This window comes from Alligator mississippiensis, chromosome 4, assembly GCF_030867095.1.
Source record: "Alligator mississippiensis isolate rAllMis1 chromosome 4, rAllMis1, whole genome shotgun sequence".
In the NCBI taxonomy this organism is placed as follows: Eukaryota; Metazoa; Chordata; order Crocodylia; family Alligatoridae; genus Alligator; species Alligator mississippiensis.
Genome location: NC_081827.1, coordinates 215,156,698 through 215,180,454, shown reverse-complemented (window position 1 = coordinate 215,180,454; position 23,757 = coordinate 215,156,698). Strand labels below are relative to the sequence as shown.

At 39.7% G+C, this 23,757-nt stretch overlaps 1 protein-coding gene across 5 annotated transcripts in view; it reads right to left on the bottom strand.

The window, feature by feature from the left end:
* Positions 1 to 2,695: 2,695 nt before the first annotated feature.
* STK39 (serine/threonine kinase 39) overlaps positions 2,696 to 23,757 on the bottom strand; it is a 211,122-nt gene continuing 190,060 nt past the window's right edge. For all 5 annotated transcript variants that reach the window (XM_019480504.2, XM_059727307.1, XM_059727308.1 and 2 more), the window contains 2 exons: positions 13,308 to 13,372; positions 2,696 to 4,180 (listed from right to left, as the gene is read on the bottom strand). In XM_019480504.2, coding sequence (XP_019336049.2) covers positions 4,106 to 4,180; positions 13,308 to 13,372 — 140 coding nt within the window. In that variant the 3' untranslated portion in view covers positions 2,696 to 4,105. The remainder of the gene's footprint in view (positions 4,181 to 13,307; positions 13,373 to 23,757) is intronic.

Genomic DNA, 23,757 nt, shown 5'->3' with positions numbered 1-23,757 from the left:
CATTGTTTCATCAACTCCTGTATAATGAATCTCATCAGAACTGCTTTGGGAAAATTCATATTATACAAGTATAAGGTACATTCATTTTTTGTCCTTTCTCCTGTGAAATTGCACGAACCACATTCACTGTATTTTCCTCTCCATGTTCTATTGAAGTATTTGAATATGGTATTTACAGGAACTTTCTTCTGGAATGCCATCATGTTTATATTAGCTTGGTTTCTGTTCATGTCCCTACACAGGGTGTGCACATTGCTTTCCATAGCAAGCTAGAATCTAGCTATTTTCCAATTCTGAATAGTAGATCTTTGTCTATATTATGGAGGATTTTAAGGTAGAATCCACCCTCATGAGATCCATGTTGACTCAGTATGAAGCTTAGGCTGTTATATTATTTCTCCCCAGCCACTTTCCTTCTGAATTCATTTGGTCATGTAGGATCTGTTTTTTATTTACAGTGCTTTGATACAAACAAAACATAAACCAAGCAACCAAAAAAAACCATGCTAATGCAATGGTGATAACGTATTGTTTTAGTGTGATCAGCTGCCACTTAGTACTCAGGAAGATCATTAAAGTATTTCCATGCTTCTATAGATCATTAAGGGGCAGAAACCCCTTATTTAGTTTAAACCCCTAATTTATTTATTTAAACCCCTAATTTATTTATTTATTTTAAACCCCTAATTGTAGTCACACCCTTGTAGGATATTCATGAATATGCTTGTTTTATTTTTGCCTGAGTACACAGGTGATCTCAATTACAGACATCTGAACAGTTTGGCTAGGGACAGACATTCAAAAAACCTGAGCCTGGATTGATTAAATTTTTGCAGGTTAGTCTAACCTGGCTAGGCTAAATCAGTTTGTATCTGTATAGATATCCCAGACATGCAGGCAAATGCCTGCACTGGGACTCAGGCTAGAAGCCTGGGGCACTAGAGCAGCCCTCCCTTCCCTTGTAGCTAAGCTGAGGGAGGCTTGGCCAGGCCCTGGCAGGATGCTCCGATTACGGAGGGGTTCCCCCCCTTCTGATCATCCCAGCAAGGAATTGATAACAGTGTTCATCACCCCATTAAGGAAACAACAGAGTGACATTACCAGCTACCTGTTGATTCTGCCTTTGTCCCCTCTACTATAGCACAGACTGTAGACAGCATGTGGTCTGCTAGCTAATGCTGATAGGTGTCTGTGTAAGACAGAGGGGAGCAGACAATCCCTGCTTAGCAGGGAGTGAGGAGGGGATGGGGGGAGCAGGTGGAAGCCAGGCAGATACATGCAGTCTCTGCCAGAGCTCCACCCACAGAGCAGAGGGGAGGGGGCAACAGACTGGTTTAACTTAAACCAGCAAGGGGTCTGGGACAGAAATTGCATAAACTGGTTTACCCAAATCAGTTAAGTCTGATACTACATTCAACCAGGTTTATCTCAAACCACTTTCAGCCATTTTCAAACTGGTTTATGTGCACTGAACATGTGTTGTTACAGGATTAAACCAGTTTCTGATCACTTAAACTGGTTTATGTCTAATGTCTGTCCCTAGCCTTTTGCTCAGTTACTGCTTATATGCCCTAACACTTAATCACAGCCTTGTTGATCTCTTTATGCATGACTTGCACTAAGTTTCGTTTACTAGTGCAACATGGTCTAGTAAATGGGCCATTGACTTCCCATATATTCATCACGACTTCTTGTGTGGTCTTGAGCAAACAGCAAGGCTTCCTGCAAGTTAATGTCCTTCTCTAAAAATGGAAGTAGCCAGGCACTACACAGGAGAGTTAGTTAATGTTTGTACAGCTCTTTGAAAATATAAGCTGTGCATGCCAAGAATGATTAAATGCCATTACAGCCTATGTACTAAAAGTTTTGGTCTTGCTCAGTGATCAACCACCTGACCACAGGCTTATCAAGTGGTTTGTTTGTTTTTTTCTAATTAGGAGTCATATGAATAAACAAAAAGGGAAACTATACATATTTCAAAAGAGCAATTGATAATGTATAATTAAATTCCTCAGATTGTACCTATTCACACAGCTGGGACATGAAGTATTCTCATTTTCTCCCCAGATAATAGAAGATGTAGTTCCATAGATCCTAGTTCTGCTCTCAACACTGCCAGCTTCAGTTATTGCCTCAAACTGCAACACATCTACTGACCATTATATATCCAATAACCCAATACTGCTGTGTTTCAGTACCTATACCATGACTCAAGCAGAGGCTAAGGCAGTGAGGTGAGTTAGAGAAGGAACAGTCCACAATATTTGGAAGATGTTAAAATAAAAAAGTGGGAATTTATTTTAATAAATGAGAGCATTACCCAAAGTAATAAAGTTAAGTAAAGGAAATTGGAGTTTGTATATTGGGGTTGGGAAGAGGAGGGAGGAGTCTGTTGAAGAATAATCAGAAAGCAAGAATGGAGATTTTTACACTAGATTAGACGGAACTGGAAATATTAATGGTAAGTAACAATCCTCCATGTGGGTAGATGGACAGAGAAGTCAGCCATTAAGTAGTCCCCTCAACATTTCTTTTTCTAAACTTCATGAACCTGATTTTCCTTTCCAGGAGGCATTTTCTATAAGAAAACTAAAGAAAAAAATATTGGTAATTGGAACTAACTTTACAATCTGGCAAATGGCATGTTTAACCATAATGCATGCAATACAGAAAGCAAGAAGACTCACAACCCAAAGTCTGTGCAATACACTTTTTATTTTTCATTTTACCTTTGCAGTCATCTTTGAATAATCATTGTGTAAACAATAGAATGGAATGAAATTACATTGAGTTGTTTGCAAATGGCTCTAGAACACCTCAACAATTATAACAAGGCATTATAAATAACTTTTTCCTTAATAATATATATTTGCCATTTTCAGTACATTAAAGAGCTGCCATTTATCTAGGTTTAGCTAGGAAGTAATTTAAATTGTAATATCCAAGGAATGTGTGTCCCAGGAAATATGCTCCAAATTTGAGAATCTTTCTAAAGTTTACTAGCTCCATAATATCTAAGTCACAGGTCAAGCATAAGACTACTTGGGTCAGAAATGTTTTCTTTGTTGTGTAACAGAATTTTACTTTAGTCATTGCACAAAGCCCTGTTATTTTTTTCGCTCTGCCTTGGTATTTTGCAGATTTTCAAGTAAAGCTCAAACTCTGTTCTTCAAGTTTCATCATCTTTTTACAAATTCTATCACATAAAGATAAGCCAAATCAGAGATGGGCACAGTAAGCAGTCTAGCTTTATGACAAATAGTATAATAGTTATAGCTTGTAGACTCCCCAACAAAGCATAATTTAGGCCAAACTTATCTAAAGTCTTTTGCTCAGATAACTATATATGGTTCTTCTAGAACTGAGATTATTCTAGTTTTAAGCAGCCTGAGGCACATTCTTGAAACATTAATATCTGCAAGGCACCTCCCACACCCTTGACAATCAAACTGTGGATTGTTTGGTTTTTTTTAGACACACAAAAACCAAAAAAGGCTTCCTAATCCCTAATTAAGTCATTTCCAAAACTAGTAGTTACAAGTACTTCAAAGATATCTTACCTTTTTTGGTTTTTTTAAATAACGGGAGATTAACTGCAAATAGCACGTAATCAAATCAATCATTTTCTTATAACTAGGATGTGTAATGCATAAATATATGAAAATAAAATTCACAGTCAGTTTTAAAACTAGATTTCAAGTTTGGCTAATAAATCTTAACTTTTATCATTATGTTAATTTCTAAATACAACAGAAGAGAGGCAGTATTGTCAATCACAAGTACAATTAAAATAGTATCACTGAAATTTTATGAAAAGAAATAGGTTTAATAGAAAATTCCTTTTATAACCAATAAATACAGCCACCTGAGTGCATTACCATATGTTTTTCATTTAAGGGAAATCCAAATTGACTGCTAAGAGACATTTAGTAGCATTCTGAATGTTAGCAGCAGCGATGTAGCTGTGGGCTTTTGCTTGTTTTGTTTTTGTGAATTGCTAGAGAATGAAGCAGAACTCAGTGTGTGGTGCTTTAAATTTTCCTTCGCATCTAAGCCGGCCTCTTCACAATCTCACAATTCTGCTTGGGGGGTCAAGTGATAGACATCAGCTGACACTTAATTGAGCAAACCCAATCAGTTTCACTTCATCAGGGATCTCAGTGCCATCACAGCCAGAGGCCTGCAAGAAAAAAAAAAAACAGAAATGTTCACTATGAGATGTTAAGAAATATTTGACAGCCAAACTATGTATTTCCTGCACTGCCTAGTTAGTAACAAAGGGGTTTCCTTCAGCTTAAGAATGAAGTGTCTAGACTTCCAGGACAATCCTCTATCAATGTTAATAAAGAGCATAATTCATTTTACCATCATACATCATCTTTCATACAATATTGCTAATTACAAACAGAAAGTGAAGGACAAGCACTGGTGCCTATGCTTATATAAAAGTCAGTTTTCTGTCATCCAAAACTGTCAGTTTTACAAAGATAAAAGCAAAAAGATATTGTCCAAATCGTCCAGCCTTGTCCAAACCTGCATTCAATGTGCACCCAGCTTTTGGGTGAGGAAACCTGAGAGATTTATTCCCAGTAGTGGTTTTAAACATTGTGCTGCACACACATAAATGTGTTGCCAAGGATTCCAACTCCAGATTTTAAGACTGTTTTAGAATTCTGGCCCTGAATTAAAGGTAGGAATGAGGAAAAGGTAGACATTTTTTGGTTATTTGTTTTAAAAAGACCCAAGGGACTGCAGTTTACAGTCTAGTAGTTCACATGGCATTTTTGAGATTTTTAATGGAGTGTTTTGCAGTACAAAACTGGCACAAAGCAAGAATGCATTTTGCACAAATAATGGTACAGGTATAAAAGTTCTCATTTCTTAGGAACAGAGTCTTGCTTTAGCATTGCTTTAATAAATGCAGCCACTGTACGGTATTGTAACACTGCATTTTCTAAATGCAAAATGTATTACTATAGCTCAGAGATTACTACATTCTTGCTGGTGTTCCCAACTAGTTTGAAATTCTATGCCTCTTTGGTGCATAAAACAGAGTACCAGGCCATGGACAAGGCTTACATTTGTGTTGAAAAATACTCCCTTTTCCTGGCACTAAAAGTAAGCGTGCGGGAATTCAAATGGCTTGTAACAGAAAAAAAAGCAACCATACTGATTCTGCCACAAACTATTGGCTCTTTCAAAGACCAGTTTTGCTGGAAAGCAAAGTTTCTAGCACCATGTGTAACGTGTGTTCAGTTTCACACAGCACCATGGAGGTCCCTAGGACTCCTGGTAGTCCACAACCTTTCACTCTCCTCCTTCCCCACCCTGACTCCAAGGGGGTGGGAAAGCACTAGCTCCCTGATAGCCCACCCAGTGGTGAACAGTTAGGGGGGCCTTTGGGGGCCTTGCTGCTACCATGCTTGAACCATCCCTGCTCCCTCTGGAACAGTTCGAGCAGCAGCAGCAATCCCCTCACACCAGCCCAAACACCCTGACCCACCTGTCTGCTCTGCCAATCACCGGAACAGGCAGGTCTGGCTTGTGGGGGGGTAAGGTTGGGGTGACAGAATTCCCACTGGGACTCTGGCAGCAGCACCATCAGAGGTGGCAATGGTGAGGAGAGCAGTTCTCCTTGGTCCTGGCAACCCGGCAGGACAGGGGGCTGTCCTTGGTAGCTGTGGTCATTAACAGCCTGCCCCTTTCCCAGCAGAAGAATAATTCCCAGCCCAATTATTGGGCTCTCCTTGGGAGCCCCCTACCAGCCCTTGTCTGGAGAGCTTTCCCTTGAGGCAATGAGGGGCTGGACTGCCTTATGTTCCACTTCTTGCCATGTTTTCCTTGTGCTGTAACTGAACTCTTGTACAGAGCCTAAGAAATAAAGAAGTTTGATAATAGTAAGCTACCTACAAGGTAGTTTCTGACTCTCTTAAGCATACCACACAAAAACTGTGCCAACAATTGGTTCCTATTATGAAAATGTTTTTAATCCCTTTAGAAATACAAAAAACTCTAAAATTCTTGGTTCTTAGATCATACTTTTTATTAGACCAACTACAAAATAGCCAAAAAAATTCTTTCTATATAGGCTTTTGGGTGCACACACGTTTCCTTCAGGCTGAGGAGAAATCAAAGATTGTAAAAGTCCTCTTAGGTAAAAATATACTTCATTTTGCACAGGAGAAGCTGAGGCTGGACATATATTCCCCTGGGTCTGTTAGAGTCCCTTTGTATGAGTTGCTCTTTGATGCGGGTGCCCAAAATCTTGCAAAGAAAGAATTTTTTTTTGCTATTTTTAGTTGGTCTAATAAAAGGTATCACCTCTGAATCAAGAGTTTTAGAGTTTTGTATTTCTCTTTGTCTTAGACTGATACGGCTACAAAATAGATCCCTTAATCTGTTTATGCATTTATTACAGGTTAGTCTGTAACCTGAGAAAGGAGCCCCAAAATATGTAGATAGAAGTGCTGGCAATATTGTAGAAATATTCACCACCAAACCAGAAATACCTCTTCAGGAATAGTAATAGTCTACTTCTAAATAACCCAAATGTATTATTAGGCTGGCAGTAATTATTTTTTGCCCTTTTGATTTTAGAAGCAATGCTTTAAAAAGATAGACACACAATCCATTAAATTTCTATTTTCAAGCTTAGCATAAACACTAATATGGACCAAAAAACCCCAATCAGTTGAAAATTGTTCAAGAAACAAGCAAACATGCTTTCCATTAACAGTGTTTTATTATAGGGCAAACTTTAAAAAGAATTTTGTAAACTGCAAATTATATTGCACAGTATTTTTGTATTTCTCTAGCTATTCTCATAAATATCTGTATTTTAAAAAGAACTATTCCTACCCCAGTTCTTCATAAATAGATACTTCAGGAAAGTCACAGCTCAACTGCAACAGCATTTTGCAACAAGGACTAAAAACAACATACAATTTGTGGCATTACCGTACAGAGGCATAATTACAATTTGCTGATATTTTATAACATAAATCATTATCAACCATAACAGGTTAGTGTTATTTATTTTTTAAAAATAGACGTTGATAGGACATTAATTCTTACTGTGCATTTTAAAGTTTCCTTCAAGGTGAAAACATTTGTTCATTGAATAGCAAATCTAATACATAAACAATGATCAAAAAAGTTAGATACATATTTCCTAAATAGCAATAAATAATGCCAGACTAATGAACATTTTTCAAACAACTACAAAGCCAGCATACATTGGAAATATGTTACATTTTAGACTTCAATTTTTCAAACACCATTTATGAGAAAAATGAATTTTAATTGACTTAGAAGTGCTGTCAAACTGGGTGAAAACTTGGTAAAAAGTAATGAAAATATACGAGTGTGTGCAGTGGAATGACAAGAATTCCGAGTTAGGCAATACTTTTAGTGCCTCTGTTGCATGATCCAGGAACAAACAGAATAGAAAAGCCACCTATTAAATAAATCCAGGGATGATACCTATACATTGGGAGAATTAAAAAAAAATTAAAAAATTACAAGCTAGAGAAATACAAGAGACACCTGGAGAAGTGAGAAATATCAGCACAAATTAGATTCAACCCTAAAAAATATTACCAAATGAAATGAATCTGTGGAAAAACTATTCAAAATAAAGTCCATTCCAGTGCCCACTGGTGACAACACAAAATGAAACTGCCCCTTTGAAAAGGATAAGGCTGATGATATACAGTTTGTCAGGATGATTAACGATGGATATGAAATTGAAACCCAGTGGCTATTCACACTGTTATGTAGTTAAATGGTTATTACCATATAACCGTGGTATAAATAACCTCTTTGGTTGACAGCAACTAGGAATTAGACTGAAATATGCTATGTCTTAACTATCAGAAAAGGCATAAAATTCTGAATTTTACACAGAAAGGCCTCGTTTCACATACCAGGTAGGCTGTAATGTACATAGGGGTGTGCAAAATGGGCCCTATTCGATTTGGATTCGGTCCGAATCAAGAACAGTGATTTGATTTGTTGATTTGGATCACTGTCCCTGATTCAATTCCAAATCTGATGATTCGATCCTGATTCAGAGAATCAGCAATTCAGACACAGGCTCAGCTTTAACAGTTTTTTCTACATACCTTGAAGTAGCAGCGTGGCTTGTGATTGCTATGGTGCTGGGCCATATGAAGCGTCCCACAGCAGCATGGGGGAGCTCTCCAGAGTGCACGGCAGCAAACCCAGAAGTGGACTGGAAGTACCCCCTGTGCCCCCCCAGCCTGGTGATTGGCCACAGGGGGACCCCGGGTGCCCTCCCCCCCCCTCCGACCCAGGAGACACCAGTTGCCGAGCCAGTGGGCCCCGGTGGACCCAGAAGTGCTTCTGGCCCAATTCCAGGTCTGCTCCCGATTGCACTGGGGAGCCCCCTGTGCTTCTGTGGGACGCTGCATCTGCTCTAGCACTGCAGCATTCAGAACCTCTGTTATCTAGAGGTATGTAGAAAAATCATTTAAAGCTGTATCTACATCCGAATCACCAAATCTGTCCGAATCGATTTGGAGAGATTAAAAGGTCATCTGAGTCAATTCGAATTTGAAGATTCGGCCACCAAATTGGGCCAAATCAAATCAGGGACCGAAACTTTGCACAGCCCTTATTGTGTGTATTTTAGTAACAGATACAAAAGAGGGAGCTCAGCAAAAAGCAAGAAAACTTTATCAGGTGGTTTGGTTTTCAACAAATAGTGACATTAACAATGCTATAGGCATGCCTATGCTAGCTTAATGCAGTGCCAGAGAGCTCCACAATAAGGAATGCTGTACTTCTGATTCAGGAGGCAGCAGGTAATATTGTGCTGAGTACATGCAATAAGGATGCTCTCAGGAGGCTTTAGTGATGCATGACTAGTGCTACACTAAGAGACACAATTTCCCTGTAAGGAGGTAGCATGCATGGAGTGGATGCATCCTGTTTCGCTGCTAGGTGGGGTGTAAGCATGCCCAATCTCACCAAACAACAATTAAGAGTAAAAAAAGATTTTGTATGTAAGGGGTAAATGCCAGAGAAAAAAAAGACTGATTTAGGGTGTTGGAGTAGTCCTGTTTAATGGAGAAAAGGGACATTTGTAAGGGTATTTCCTGACCCCCGAAATTAGGCTAACAGTTCTATGAACATTTTCACAAATGAAAAGGAAAGGTTCATTGACTCTGTTAAAACCATACAAAGTAATTATAAATCCTAAACAGGTAGGTAGATCAGGCAACCAATTGGATCCTTCCTTTTTCTACAAATTTTCTCTGTAGCCTGACAGAAGGCAGCCTCTTTGATAAACAAAACTCTTTTGGAGGTCCTCGTATCTAGCAGACACTTACTTTAACGTTATATAAAGCAGCTAAATTATACTCAACTAAGGATGCTAAAACTAGAAAGTTAATTGGCAGCAGCCTAGTATTTACATTCAACAGCTTTGGGTATGCGAATGTTTCTACTTAATTTTGGTAGTAAAGAAAAACAAATATAGCACATCAACACCTGCAAACCTGAGCTTAGTCTTTTCAAGATAAAGTTAAAATCCATATTAATAACAACATTTACCACTGTACCACCACCTAAGGATCAACAAGAGTGCAGCCTGTTATTGCTTAGAGTAGCAAGGAGTCCAAACTGTAAACAACCTGCAATTTAAATGTACAAGACAGAGCCTGGGTGTGGGATGGAAAAGACCATGGAAGAAAGTGAATGCGACAGCACCAAGCAGTGGATTAGTTCCATGATTGGTGGCAGGATAAGGGAGGAAATAAACCAAGTTGAAAAAACTAAAAGAAAAATGGATAAGAGGGGTAGGCAGAGAGAGAGAGTAAAGCTGAGACGAAGACTTGGGGGGGGGGGGATGGAAGAGGAGAGCAAACAGTATTCTGTGATCACTGCAAAAAATGCTGTTTCCTGTGATTTTGTGTCCCCCCAAAATAAAAGCTCACTGGAACTCAAAGAAAGCACAGTAATCCCTGCACCCATAGAGCACGTAGTTTGAGAGCTACTGAGAGGCTGAGCTAGTGAGATTGACTCAGTAAAGGCACCCGTCAGGAAAGCAAAAGGGTTTCAGCACCATCTTTTAAGAAGCCAGATGCAACGCTGCAGCAATGCTGTAGTCTAAAGATGAGAAGTGAAAAGAAATCCAAGAAAGCTAAATACATTTCAGCTCAGGATTGCATAAGGCAAATTCCCTGTAGGAACCCTACATGCAGATGGTGGGAAATTGTTTTGTTCGTTGTGCAACATGACTCTGGATGTGGCGAGGAAAACATCACTGATTGGCATTTAGAGTTCAAATCACATATAAAGTGAAAGGCTGCTGCAGAAGCTGAAGGTCAGAGCTAGAAACAAGCAACCATGTCCTCAATCTTTAAAAGAACCACTGAAAGCAGTCTGACAAGAAGAGAGGCTGCATTCATGCTAGTGGAGGCATTCACAGCTGCCAACATTCCTCTGGAGAAAATTGATAATCCTAAATTAAGGGAGTACTTGAACAGCCACACACCAAATCCTGGCAGTTTCCCATGTGCAAACAAGCTTCACCAAGATTATCTACCAGGAGTAATTGCTTCGCACGTTCAGTCTACAAAATCTGCATTGGCAGAATATGAATCAGTCTCAATTGTAGCATATGAAACAACAGATGTCCAAGATAACCATGTTCTGCACATTTTATTTGTACTTGGGAAGCTGGACAGACTGCGACCTGCCTGTTTGTCAAACACAACAGTTTCGCCTTGCGTCTGTCAATTTTTCTACCATGGCACAAGCTGTAGCGAAGGCTGTTGTAAACTATGGTTTAGAATTTAACCAGATCTCAGCATTTCTGTCTGATAATGCAATGTATATATGCAAAAAATTCTCTAAGGTGTTCCATGGAATTCATGAGACAATTCATGTCACTTGTAATGCACATATTCTTTCTTTGGTAAGTGACATCTGGTGCATATGTTTTCCTGATGTGACTAGTCTGGTTTCCTCTTTTTAAAAAGCAGTCAAACATTGGTCCAGGCCATAACCTTTGATATAGGGAGTCCATCACCAATCAAACCAGGGATCTACATGCAGCTGTGTCACTTTCATCAGAGCCAGTACTTACAAGGTGGAATTCATGGTTTAATGCAGTTAGTTACCACGCAAAGAATATGAAATACTACCAGCAACTTGTGTGCGAGAAGCTTGAAATCACACCTGGAACACAATGCATGCTTAAACTGTGCAATCTCTTAAGACAGGACAACACTGAAGACCAAGTAAAGTTTGCTGAAAATGCCACCCGGTTCATGGAGCTACTAATGTGATTTGAAAGTTGGCAGGCTTTGATCCACCAAGCACACAACAAACTGATGGATTTAATAAGCTGGGTCATAGACATGGCATCACACAAGCTGTCAATGTGAAAACCAGCAGAGACAAGAACTGTTCCAGGCAATAGCTGTGAAGTTGAATCAGTATTACAAGTACGATCGGTCACTACCACCATGGTTTAAACAACCAGCTTCCTCCTTTTTTAGCGCTGTTCACATTTTTGGCCCCAATCAGGTGCCTTTTTTGAGTTTTGACCCTCAGCTACTGAAATCAATCCCTGAATGGCAGAAAGTGCACAACAAGGAACATGCTGCTTACGTGGACTTTATCAAAGAGCGCTGGATGCCTTTGACTGTGACCGTTTTGGGAATCTGTTTCTGATTGTTTTTCATTTTCCAAATCTATACCACTTTCCACATCTCAAACACTGCCAACAAATTCAGTGGATACAGAACGTGCGATCTCAGTGTATGGACATGTGTTCACACCACAGAGACACAGGATGTCAAATGCAACTGCTGATGGATGCTGCATGCTAGCATCTAACGACTAATATGAATTGTTTCTATCAAGGTTAGCATTAGTTAGTGTTACTAAATTTTTTGGTAGGGGTGTCTCACTGAAAAAAGATCACGAAATTGGCTCTGCAGGCTGTGAGCAGCTCACAAAAATCCCTTTGTTTCACTGTAATTTAGGTATGTCCCTACAAATAGTCCATCAGCACAGGGCAGAGAAAGTTCAGTCAAAAGCTGTAGAATACTTCCGAACATCAGAAGGTCCTTGCCTTGGACCTGTCTGGAATCTCTGGCTGGTTCCTCTCTGCTGGTTCCCAGCACCCAAGGCGATGTGGCAGGGGAGATGGGAGACACTACCAGAGAGTTTTAGTTTCTTCAGTGTGTGAGTTTTGGGTTTACAGCACTTTGGCTAGGCCCAATTTTCTACGTTTTATTATTCCAAAAGAACTTTAGGCATCTATAGGCTTTTCCTCTCTCAAATGCCCACTTACCCGCCAAACAATTTATCCATCAAAATAGTAACGTGCAATAAAAAAACCTGCCATGACAAAAAACCATATTCATTATTCACTAGAATAAGTATGTCATTAAAACGTGTACTGTACATTAGGCCCTGTTAAGGTAATTTGATATCTGGAGTTAAAGGGTTACTTGGTTTTTAGGCTTTCACGTGAGCTGTTCCGCGAGAGCCCCAAATCACAATGAACCTTGATACAATTGCCTTTTAGTGTTTGCTCACTCCCTCTCCAATGACTTGAAGAACCCCTCTCCACAGAAAAGATTAATTTAGAAAATGTTCAGACATACTGAAAGAGAACAGAAAATGGCTGTTTTTGACTTAAGGACCCAGCCCTTCAGTGAAAATACTGCCAAGAGGACAGACTGGTTCTCATTTTACCCTGCCACACTGTTGTGTACCTGCACAGAATCCTTATTTTTCTGATGTAGGACCACACTGACAAACCTATGTCCCTGTGTGGGTTTGTCCTTTCAACCATGGTTATATATCAATGTATTCTGAGACTTATATCATCTCTCAAATGGACACTTCTGGATAATTTCCAAAACACTGCACTGAGGGATAGACTTCATCAATTTTCCCCAAGTATAGAACAGAAGTTTCAAAATTGTAGAACACAGTAGCTCAACAAGACAAGAAGTAAAATGACCCCAGTTCAAGTCTCCTCAGCCAACTGGTATCACCAGCAACCCAGAATGGTTGTTGTGTGTATATGAGGGATCACAAGCACCACAAGCTCAACCATTCAAAGCAGTGTTTTCCTCCATTGCTTCTTCTGCTTAACTAGAGACAGTGAACAGTTAACTCTTTTACATGGTATACTCCTTTAAATTCTTAAAAAGTTAATGTAGATACAGCAGAGTCAAGAACAAAGTACCTAGAGTTTAAAAAGCTTACAATGTGTAATTTATTTGTGTGCGCTATTTTGTCACTAAGAATATTTTACTTACCAACTTAAACGTCAATGTTTTCAAGGCCCTGGGATCCTCTACTATCTTCTGTAAATTAGCAGCAACTGCAAAACAAAGCATGAAAAACGGTGTTCACAGAAAACCAGTCCATATATTTCTACTTCCAATGCTCTGGATCAGAACAGATTATTAAATTCCACATGCACGGTGGTAAAATACTATTGAAATGGTAACATTACTAAAGTCAGGTAGCATGCTACAATTACTGTAACTTTGTACATTTCTGGTAGACATGTACTAGGTACCTCATAGCATAAAATCTAGTTTCTAAGGTGTCTGGGTAAGCAAAAGGAATGAAGGAATGTTTCTTGTACAGGTACTGACAGTTTTTCATTCATCTAGCTCTTTGCCAGATCACTGCTAAATCTCTCTCTCCCCCCCACCACACCCCCTGGTAAGTATACATGTTATATAGGGATATATTACATATAATGACCATGGAAGAGTAAGGCATTCAAAGAGTGCAAGAAAATTGGTTAGCCAGTAAGACCAAATTTCAAATAACCTATTTCATACCTGGAAAAGAGAAATATTTTGAAAGAACATACTCCGCATGTGTACATGAGTAAAAATAAAATCTGATTGTTCACTGATTTAAAACAAGTAACTTAAACAAAAACCAAGACTGCAATCAGTATTTCCAACCATGCAACAAAGAACTATATGCTCTTAACAGGAATAACAGCAAGATAGCACTCCATTCTTAAAAACAGGGGAGGATAAAACCCACTAAATTTCTATCAGAGTACTTGACTCCTTTTTAACAGCCTACTTCAACACTATTTGCAATGTTAATCCTGACAGATTAATGTGACTGTTTTTAAATTCACTGGCTTGTTAAACTTGTTCTGTACAACCTGCACACTACAAAATGAATCACTGTCACCTTTGCTCAAGACTGCTGAGAGTGGGTACCATTGCTAAGACATTATCATGAGAAAAAGACTGCTTGCTGCAGAATTGTATCACAACAATGGTAAATGGAATGCAACAAGAGCATTCAAGTTGTAAAGACACTGGACTGACTGGCACAGCAAAACTGAGAACCAAGAAATGGTAACGTTTTCCTACATGCTTCCTGGTTGAGGACTATATAGTAGGGGTAGAGAACACACAACAGTGAACTAGACTGTACGTTAATGCTTCTTCAAACCTTTAATCTCCCCCAATTAATTACATTTTTAAATGACATGTTGCAAACTGAAGAAACAGGAATCTAACAATTTCTAATCAAGAAGCTCCAAATTTGACCCTGGCATAAATGAGCATGGGTCAATTACTATACATTCCAAGATGGAATTTACCCTTGAATGAGGAACTATATCACAATCCAAGAAATAGACACTTTAGGCTACAACTTCTATGAAACAATGTCAACCATGAACAATATTTGGGTTTTGTTTCCACTTTTTGTGCGATTACCCTTTTCGAAAAGTATCCAATTAGCCTGCACAGATTCATAAAACTATATAAATGAAACAAATTAAGTGGCATTTTAAATGTCTTTTCCTTTTAACATCTTAATATCACAAATAATAATATTTGCTCAAGACATCAACTACAGTTTTTATTTTAATTATTTTAATTTTATTTTAATGGAGACCTCACTAATCCGGCCAACAGATCAATATTATTGCAGTGAGTTCTGTTCACCTTTTAGCTAGTCAAATTGTTGTGCACATGTGGATACACAGCTATTTGTTACAATAATACATGCACAAAGTAAAGATATATCAGAAAGGAACATGTCTCTAGGGAGAAAAACCTTTGATTCTTGGATCCTACAGATGTTTACACCTATTGTCCTGTGGCTCATTCCAGGGGTAAGCCTGTAGGGGGCAAAGAAGGGGGTGTAGGGTTGTGCTCCTCTCTTGTTCAGTTTGTTTCGAGTTTTGACTTGGAACAATCAGGATCACCTTAAATAAGACATATATTTACAATCATAATATATCAATTGTTTGTAACTTATTTGAACTCCACTGAAATATTTTATTTTAAAGATGGGAATTTATTTAAAAATTAAAGCTGGTGGAAATTAGCTGCATTTACTAAAAACACTTTAATTTTCCTGTTTTTTCAAAGACAACAATAAAAGCTCAGGTTCATTTTTAATTTCTCTCCACTGAGATGGATACTAACTGACGTTACCCAAGTTAACATTGACTATTTGCTGATTTACCAAAGTTAATTTCTATTCTGCTGCTACTGCTCCAGGTTCTATTGTTCCTCTAAGACACAGTTACTGTTCTTGCACTGTCATGTACAACACCCCATTATCACTAAACTTTGCACTGCACTGTCATGGAGGAGGAAGTGGTACTAGGTCCCTGGCAATCTGAATGCTAGCTCCTAAAAATTCTGGTCTCCAGATGCTGATCCCTCATTTCAACTGTTAGAAATTTGAAGTCTTTTTTTTATCTGTCTCAAAGCAACCTCCCCACCGCCTCCCCCCCCAAAAAAACCACCAGCAAAAATTTACCATGTTACTTATCCTAATAGCTCAGTTATTTTCAATTGATTTTATCTTACTTTCATATAAAAGTGCTGTAAGTATTGGTTTTATCCATGAATTTGCCAATTTTACAAACACGAGTTTACTTCACCAGCAAGTTTACTGGAGAAAGCAGATATTTAAAAGTCTAAAGAGCAAGCACATGAAGTACATTTAATTTTTGCTGCACTTCCCTGACATGTTACAACTACAGTATGATGTATTTAATCAAAGAGAGGATTAGGAGGAATTAAAGAAAGAAAACCAGATGTTTTGAGGCACTATTCCGCAGAATCCAGAAAGCACACCCGTTGAAATGCCATAGCAAGAAACATGAAGTTTACACAAAAAGATCTAGTTCATCTCACAAAGGCAGCCACTAAATTTTGCTAAAGGTATGTCTTTTGCATTCTATCCACATGCTGTATTTGTTTTTCTGCTTCATGGATTTTATTTTAGACTAGCACTTGAGCAATGCCTATTTGCATTCTGCAATGTTTGCGTTTATGGCCTTTTACCTAAAGATACATCAGAGAGAACAAAAATGAGTATTCCAGAAAAGTGTTATCCGCTCTGGTCCTCCCAGCTACTTACAGAGACTTAAGCTTTTCCCTTGGCTACAAATAATGAGTGATCAGTATCAATTAAGACTTAAAGATGCATACACAACTACCTAAGCCAGGGCAGTCCAACAGTGTGGCAAGCTGAACGTGAGTCTGGGGCTATGTCCAGGTGGGGTGGAGGTATCAAGTTCATCACCCATGTGGCCCAGTGATGGTGGGGGGAGGAGAGTATCTGCACACCATGCCAGGTGGGACCAGTGTGTCATACAGCCCCCAGAGGGTTAGAAGTTTGACAGCCCTCACTTAAGCAATGGCACAATCTTGTCAAAAACTTGCCTCTTACCCAACTTTTTGTTTTTTGTTGATATTTGCCATGTCTTTTTTTAATGTAGGCTGTGAAGATAATTCTCAAAAAAAAGTCACTTATTTAAATGTTAATGAAGGAATCGGTTTTCCAAACTTGGAAGATTCTGGTCCAACTCTACAACTACTTTTTTTTTGGCTTGGCTGTTTGGAAAATGCCACACATAATTTAAGGCAGAAGCCCACAAACTGGTAGACTGGTTATTTATGCTATTACTCCAATTTTTTCCTTTTAATAAAAAAAAAAAGTCCACAATGCTGACTGCAAAAGTCACCCAAAAAGATGGGTAAACACTCAGATAAGTAGCTCACAATGAGCCTTGTTTTGTCATGACTCTGTTGGTATCGCTGCCAAGTTAGAGAGTTTAAAACTGGCTCATATCTGTCTGTAAGCACTGCAGTCACATTTCTGAATATAATAACCAAAATGAGAAAAACTAAATAGAGCCACATAGTGCATAGGCAGATGCTTAAAGATGGCTTCAGAGTAATTAAATCAGTCTCTCATTTATGTAGAAGTCAGCCAAACCGACCTACTGAAAGTCCCTTCAATTCTGACAGATACAAGTCTATACTTAAAGTCTGACTTAACCAATTGTATAATACAGCATATCCAATATTGGATCATTCAGCATTTGAAGACTCCTAGCCAATACCTAGACAAAACAAATATAGAAATCCATTCCAGAAACCAGTGAGGTTTGCGATACTCAACTTTAGTAGCTGCTAGTAGTCAACCCTATTAGAATTATTGATAGAATGAGGCCAGAAAGGGAGAAGGAAACTGCTTGTAAGTGGTACTGTTACCTCTGCTTTATTGATGAAGAACTCAATGCAACAACTGCTTTTGTGCCCTCTTTAGTAGAAGGAAAAAAACCCTCAGGAGAATGATTTATTGTACAGAGGCTTAATGACCATCTAAAAAGTGTGATGCACACAACGTTCTAACTTTGCGTGTTTGGGGAAAGAGCAGTTTCCAAATAATACCCCCACAAAAACACTATATCCCCAACCTACAAATGTAACTACACACAACGTAACCCATGCTCCAAAGCTAAGGCAGGATTTCTATTGCAAATTAAAGGATGTCAAGTCCATTTTGTGTGGTTAGTGCCTCAGGTACTCATATATATTCAGGTGAGAAGCACTGATTTCATTTATTTTTTTGAGCAGTAATAGTTTCCACAGAGTTAATAGTTTCCACAGAACTTAAAGGAACTGAAAACCAACCCTGCTATGAGTCATTCTCTTCTCCAGTGAAGATGCTGAACTAAGATATCGGAGTGCCTCAGCTTAATTTTTTTTCATGTCCTCATGCTTGGATTGTGTTACTATAAAATTAGAGAACCAAATGATTGTAAGGGGAAGAAAGCAAATAAAACAAAATTAAGTATCGGGAGGCGGAGGGGAGGTTTGCTTGAAGGCATTTCTCACAACAAAACCCCTCTAAAACAGTGATTCTCAACTAGAATGCTGAGGCACAATGGGATGCCGTGAGATCCCTTTTGAAGAGTGCTGCAAGGCGCGAGGAGATGAGCATAAAGAGCAGACTCAGGCTTGTCTTTACCTGACCAATCTCCATCCGGCTTGCCCAGCCCCTCTGCAGGGAGGTAAGTACTATAATGTATAAATTAACTTCTGAAACTGAGTACTACTCAATTCACAAAAGTTACTAAGGGGTAGTACACCTCTAGTCCAAATAGGCTGAGAACCACTGTTTTAAAAGTTAACACATTTTTAGTACGATAGGCTTTTTGTTCTTTACAGTAATACATGAGGTGTTGTTTGGCTACTTTCAAAAAATTTCTAAATGATATATAATAGACTTGTATATAATTCATTCGAGATACCTTTGTAAGGCTTTGCTCAGTGACAAATGGCTGTGGCATTCCCTCAAACTAATAATGTTATTCCAACTCCAGGAGCACCACTGAATAAAAGGTCAAGATGAGTGTGTATATAAACACAGTATGGATCCCAATTCATTATAGGTGTAATAAAGTAAAACAAAATTTTGTGACAGTACAACTAAGTGCATATTTAATAATATGGAGACACAAATAACTATCTGCTGTATGAGGCTTCAAGTTGATTAAATAAGTCCCCAATTTTGTAAGAGACCAACCAGCTAATTCAAACTGGAAATAATAAAATGAGGGAGCCCATAGGACAATTCAAATTTCATGATTACAAAAAGACTAGCTGCACTTTTACCAGACTTAAACTGTAGTTTTATTCTTCTAACGTCATGGAAGGCTGTGACTGGTTAGTTGAAATTCTCCACAAAGCACAAAATTTAATCATAATGGCTTCCAAATATGGGAAAATCTCTGGAAAAGTAAAATTAATGAGACAGTAAATACAGCAATATGAAGAATGCTATTTCTTTTCTACTACAATTGCAAGTCAGTCAACTGAGGCAGAGCCATCTGGCAAAAGCACAGACAGAATCTGTAAGTTTGAGACATCATGGCTCACTCCAAAAAAACAACATTTTTATACAACTCTCCATTTTCAAAGGATGGGAAACTACTTAACATTCCCAGCTACTTAAAATTAATAAACTCAGTCTCCATTTAAGAACCCCGACATTTTAGGGAACAGACAAAAATCACCATATTGTACAGGTGCTGACAAAGATAACAACATGGTTGGTGCTAGACTCCAAAGATTATTTAAACCTTTTTAATAAATAAAAATAAAGCATATGCATGCTGTAATATATTTTGAGTGATACCATTTAGTATGTAAGATGCACCTACCTCCTGTAACTAAATAGTTTATCAAGTTTTCCAAAATACATAATTTTTCTTACATGAAGACCAACATAGAAGCAGCAGTGAATAGATTTACTTTTTCACTGCCTTTTTTTTTTTTTTTTTTTTTTTTTTTTTTTTTTTTTTTAAGAGGCAACAACACTGACTCATGATGTGAGACGCACTCTCTCCAAGTTTTTCTCAACACATCTTTTCATTTTAAGCGAATTCATTCCAGGTAAGTAGTTGCTTTAGCATTCACATTTGGTAAGCAGATTCCTACATGGCATCAGTTGTCCTGGAATCTGCTGGCTTCTAAATTAACTCTGGGTTTTTTTCAGACAGCAGAGCTTCCAACAAGTGAGCCTGCTGGATTGGTGTGATATTCTCCAATGAAATTAGAAGCTCTTGAAAACTGTCAACTGCCAGAAAGACTTTTCCTAGGAGGGCTGCAATAATGTGTATTCTTTTGGCAGCTTTATGCCTTGCAAGGCATTTGCTATGACACAAGGTTCACAGTTGACATTTCGTTGCCATGAAAGGTGCAACACTAAATTATTAGAACATGCTTAGATCATTTCAGATTCATGCATTACATAAACAATTCTTTAGTCTTGAAGAAGCATCTTAGTCTGTATACCTACACAGTTCCAAGCTGTCATAGAGTTTGTAAATGTTCGTGATATGAATACTTATCAGCTTTGGACTTGGCACCTAAAACTACATTTGTATGACCAAAGTTGTTTGTCTGAAAACTAAAAAAGGCATCATTAAATAGTTCAAGTTTACCGCAACACAAGGCAAAAAGTCTTATAAACTGTAACAGGATGGCCTCCTCATCAGGTCTTCACCAGCCACTCTGCTCCCGGGGTAACCACCCTCCTTGCTTTTCTGCCACGCCTTGGTGGAAAAATATGAGAGTTGTTACTAAGGTGGGAGGCTACCCATTACTTGCCCTGCTGACAAGGGCCTAATACCCACTCCGACCTCCCCTCCACAGGTCCCATGCCTCACAGATGTTACTCTGGTGTTACTTCTCCGGCCTATGGCCAGAGCAAACTGGGCACACAATTGTGACCCTTTTTTGCAGCCCAGAGGGCCACTCTCATGCCATCCCTCTCTCACCAGGGTCACATTTACTCCATTGGCTCTTGTCCAGCCTCTCTCAGGGGCCCCACACATTCTGCCCAGCCTCACCTGGCTTCGGGTTTAGCTCTCCTCTCCTCAGTCAACCCCGGTGCAGTCTGTTCATTATGTCCCGCTACCCTCACCTGAGCATTGACTGAGCAATTGTAAGACTGTACGCCTATTTCACTCCTAGCCCCTTGCCAGGCCACTATGCCCTCACTGGGCCTCCTCACTCACTCACACTCACAGGGCCGCTCTCTTTGTCACCCCTCTCACTCAGGATCTCTCTACTCATCACCTCTCTCAAAGAGTCTGACTCATGCCCCCAGGCTTAACCCTACCACCTGGGCCTGGCCCCAGGTCCCTCCTCTAGCCTGAGCTCTGCCTCAGGGCTCCTTAATGAACCCTGTGCTCCCCCTGCTCATTACAACACCACCAGGGATGTGGGACTGGGGTTATAAGGCACCCCAACCCGCCTTTCACCGGGGAGGTAACTGGCCTGGCATTTCATGGGGGCTCACACACCACTAGGAGCCCCACCAGACCACTCTTCCCTGGCAGGGTGGAGTTTTACATCTTATCCATGACAACAAGACACCTCCACCCCACTGCCCCTGCCCTTACCTCCTGACTCTAGCCAGAGCAGCCTCTCAGCCTGATCTTAACTTCTTCCCCCTGCAGCAAACTGCAGCCCAGCTTTTATCCCTGGGTTCAAAATGGCTGTCCTCATCAGGCACTTGGCTGATACCTGTTTTCTGCCCTTAAAGTGGCAGGTACCAAAGGTGCCCTGCCACAAACATATGGCATCACTTCCTAAATTTGTACATTCAAAATACTAGTCAGAAAGTCCCTTTTTATCAGAAGTATTTTAAGGCAAGTAGCAAGAGAAATATTAAAGCATTTTGTGAAGATCTCTGATAATTCACTAATAAGTGGGTATTGCTAGAGGACTGGAGGGAGCTGATGTGTCTTATAAGACAGGAACAAAAGAAAATCCTGAGATTAACACAGCTGTAAGTCTAACTTTCATGAGGAACACACTGATAAGAAAAAACATTTGGAAATGTATTATTTATGAAGGGGATGTCATCAGGACATTATCAGAGAGATTAAGGCTCACAAATTTGTTTGAATCCTTGAAGTACATTGCTGAAATGGAAGATAAAAATAAAAACAGAGGATGTGATTTATCTGCATTTCAGCATTTGATGCTTTACATGTAGCAACTTGATTTGCAAGTTCTTGAATCAGGAGATGTGGGTTTAACCAAGAAAATATTCTCATTTGGGTATAGTGATAACCTGAAGAGGACCAGAGCAGCTCTTAGGCTTGCTTTATTTTCTGTGGTACATGTATGGTATGTAAAAGGACTAAAAATTCATAGTGATAGGAAGCTCCCCACAGCTTTAAATGATTACTACCAAGTACCTAAGGGCTCCTATACATGTGCAGGCAGGCTGCTCCGATGTGCTGTAATTGCCATGCTCCAGCAGACTCTAGTGTCATGTGCATCAGTGTCCCCATGCTGAAAAATGGTGATGGGGTGCTTTAAACTTCAAAGTGGGGTTCAAAGTGCCCTGCTGCCATCCTTCAGCACAGGGATGCTAATACACGTGATGCTCTGGGCACTTTAATTGATGGGGCTCTCAGAGCTGCACTAATTAAATCCCCCCCCCCCCCCCCATCTATAAATACCCTAACAGCTCAGAGAGGATCAGGAAAGCCATTGTTTTAGGTGTTGAATAAACCCCACCAAACCCATGACTGAAGTGTATGTGTACATTATATATTTCAGAAATTTCATAGATATTAGGGCTAGAAGGGATCTCAGAAAATCATTGAGTCCAGCCCCCTGCCCCCTCATATAGTATGAAGTATACAAAATTAAGGGTGATAATCAATAATATACTGGGAAAATAATCTGGAAAATGGGTTCTTTTGTTTGTTTTTAATTACTTTCTTAAAACTTTTCTTACACTAAATCCATTTATGCTCTATAGTGAACCAGTACCTAAAACAGTTCTAAAGAGGGGAAGACAACCTACATTTTTCTGTACTAAGAATCAGAGATAAAAGCACCCCCCAAGCCTTCATAACCACCACTCCGCATGTACTTCCTTCCTCCACAAGATTCTTTTCCAACTCTACTCTACAACTGGCTACAATCTAAAACATGATCAACAGTCCTTTCCACTATTATTTGTTCCCATTGCATCAGTCCAGACCTGTTTGTTTCTTGGTACCAGCAATAACCTTTCTACCTAATTTCTTTATTATTCTCATATACTCTAGGAAATGAGGCAAAACTATAAAGGTTTTAACAGTGGTTGCAAGGGACTGGAAAAGATACTGGCTCCAACTGCAGTTAAAAAATGCACAAAATTAAGAATTTCGAGAGAACAGATTCACAGCTGCTGTAAACTGACATTTTGTCTGAGGCTTATGGGGCTATGGTGATTAACTGCCTGGGGTGGGCAAAATACAGCTCGTTGGCCAGATCTGGACCACAAATTGATTCTATTCAGCCCATAGGCAGGCAGCATAGGTGGCAGTGCCACACGGCAAGCCCTGGACAAGCTGCACTCTGGTGTGTGGCGCAGGCAGTGGCTCTAGCCTCTACTGGCACGATGGGGGATGTTAGGAGGAAGCAGCCCATCCTGCCCAGCAAGCTGAGCTCAGGCCCTGGTGGCTCTGACCACCACATGCTAGGTGGGTGCATGGGCCAGCAACTGGGGCCAGAGCCTGGCTTATCCAGCACCTGCCCGTAGGGTATGGAGCCTGGCTGCAGGCCACTGTGCTGTCCCATCCTACTCCACTGTCAGGGCTTCTGCGGGGGGCGGGGGGTGAATGTGCCAGGAACCCTGATGGTGCGGCAGGACAGCACAGAGGCCCATGGCCAGGCTCCATTCCCAGGCCCTCCCTCTCTTCCCCCCCCCCGCAGCTGATGTGGACAGCAGGTGCTGGCTGAAGGAGGGGAAAGGGAGAGGCCAGAGTGCATGTATGTGCAGCCTTTGACAGCTCATCAAAACTCGTCAAGTGGCCCTCTAGCCCAAATAATTGCTCACTTCTGATCTAGTCCCATACGTTCGCAGAAAGTTGAAATTTAAATGCCTTTTTTATAATTCTTT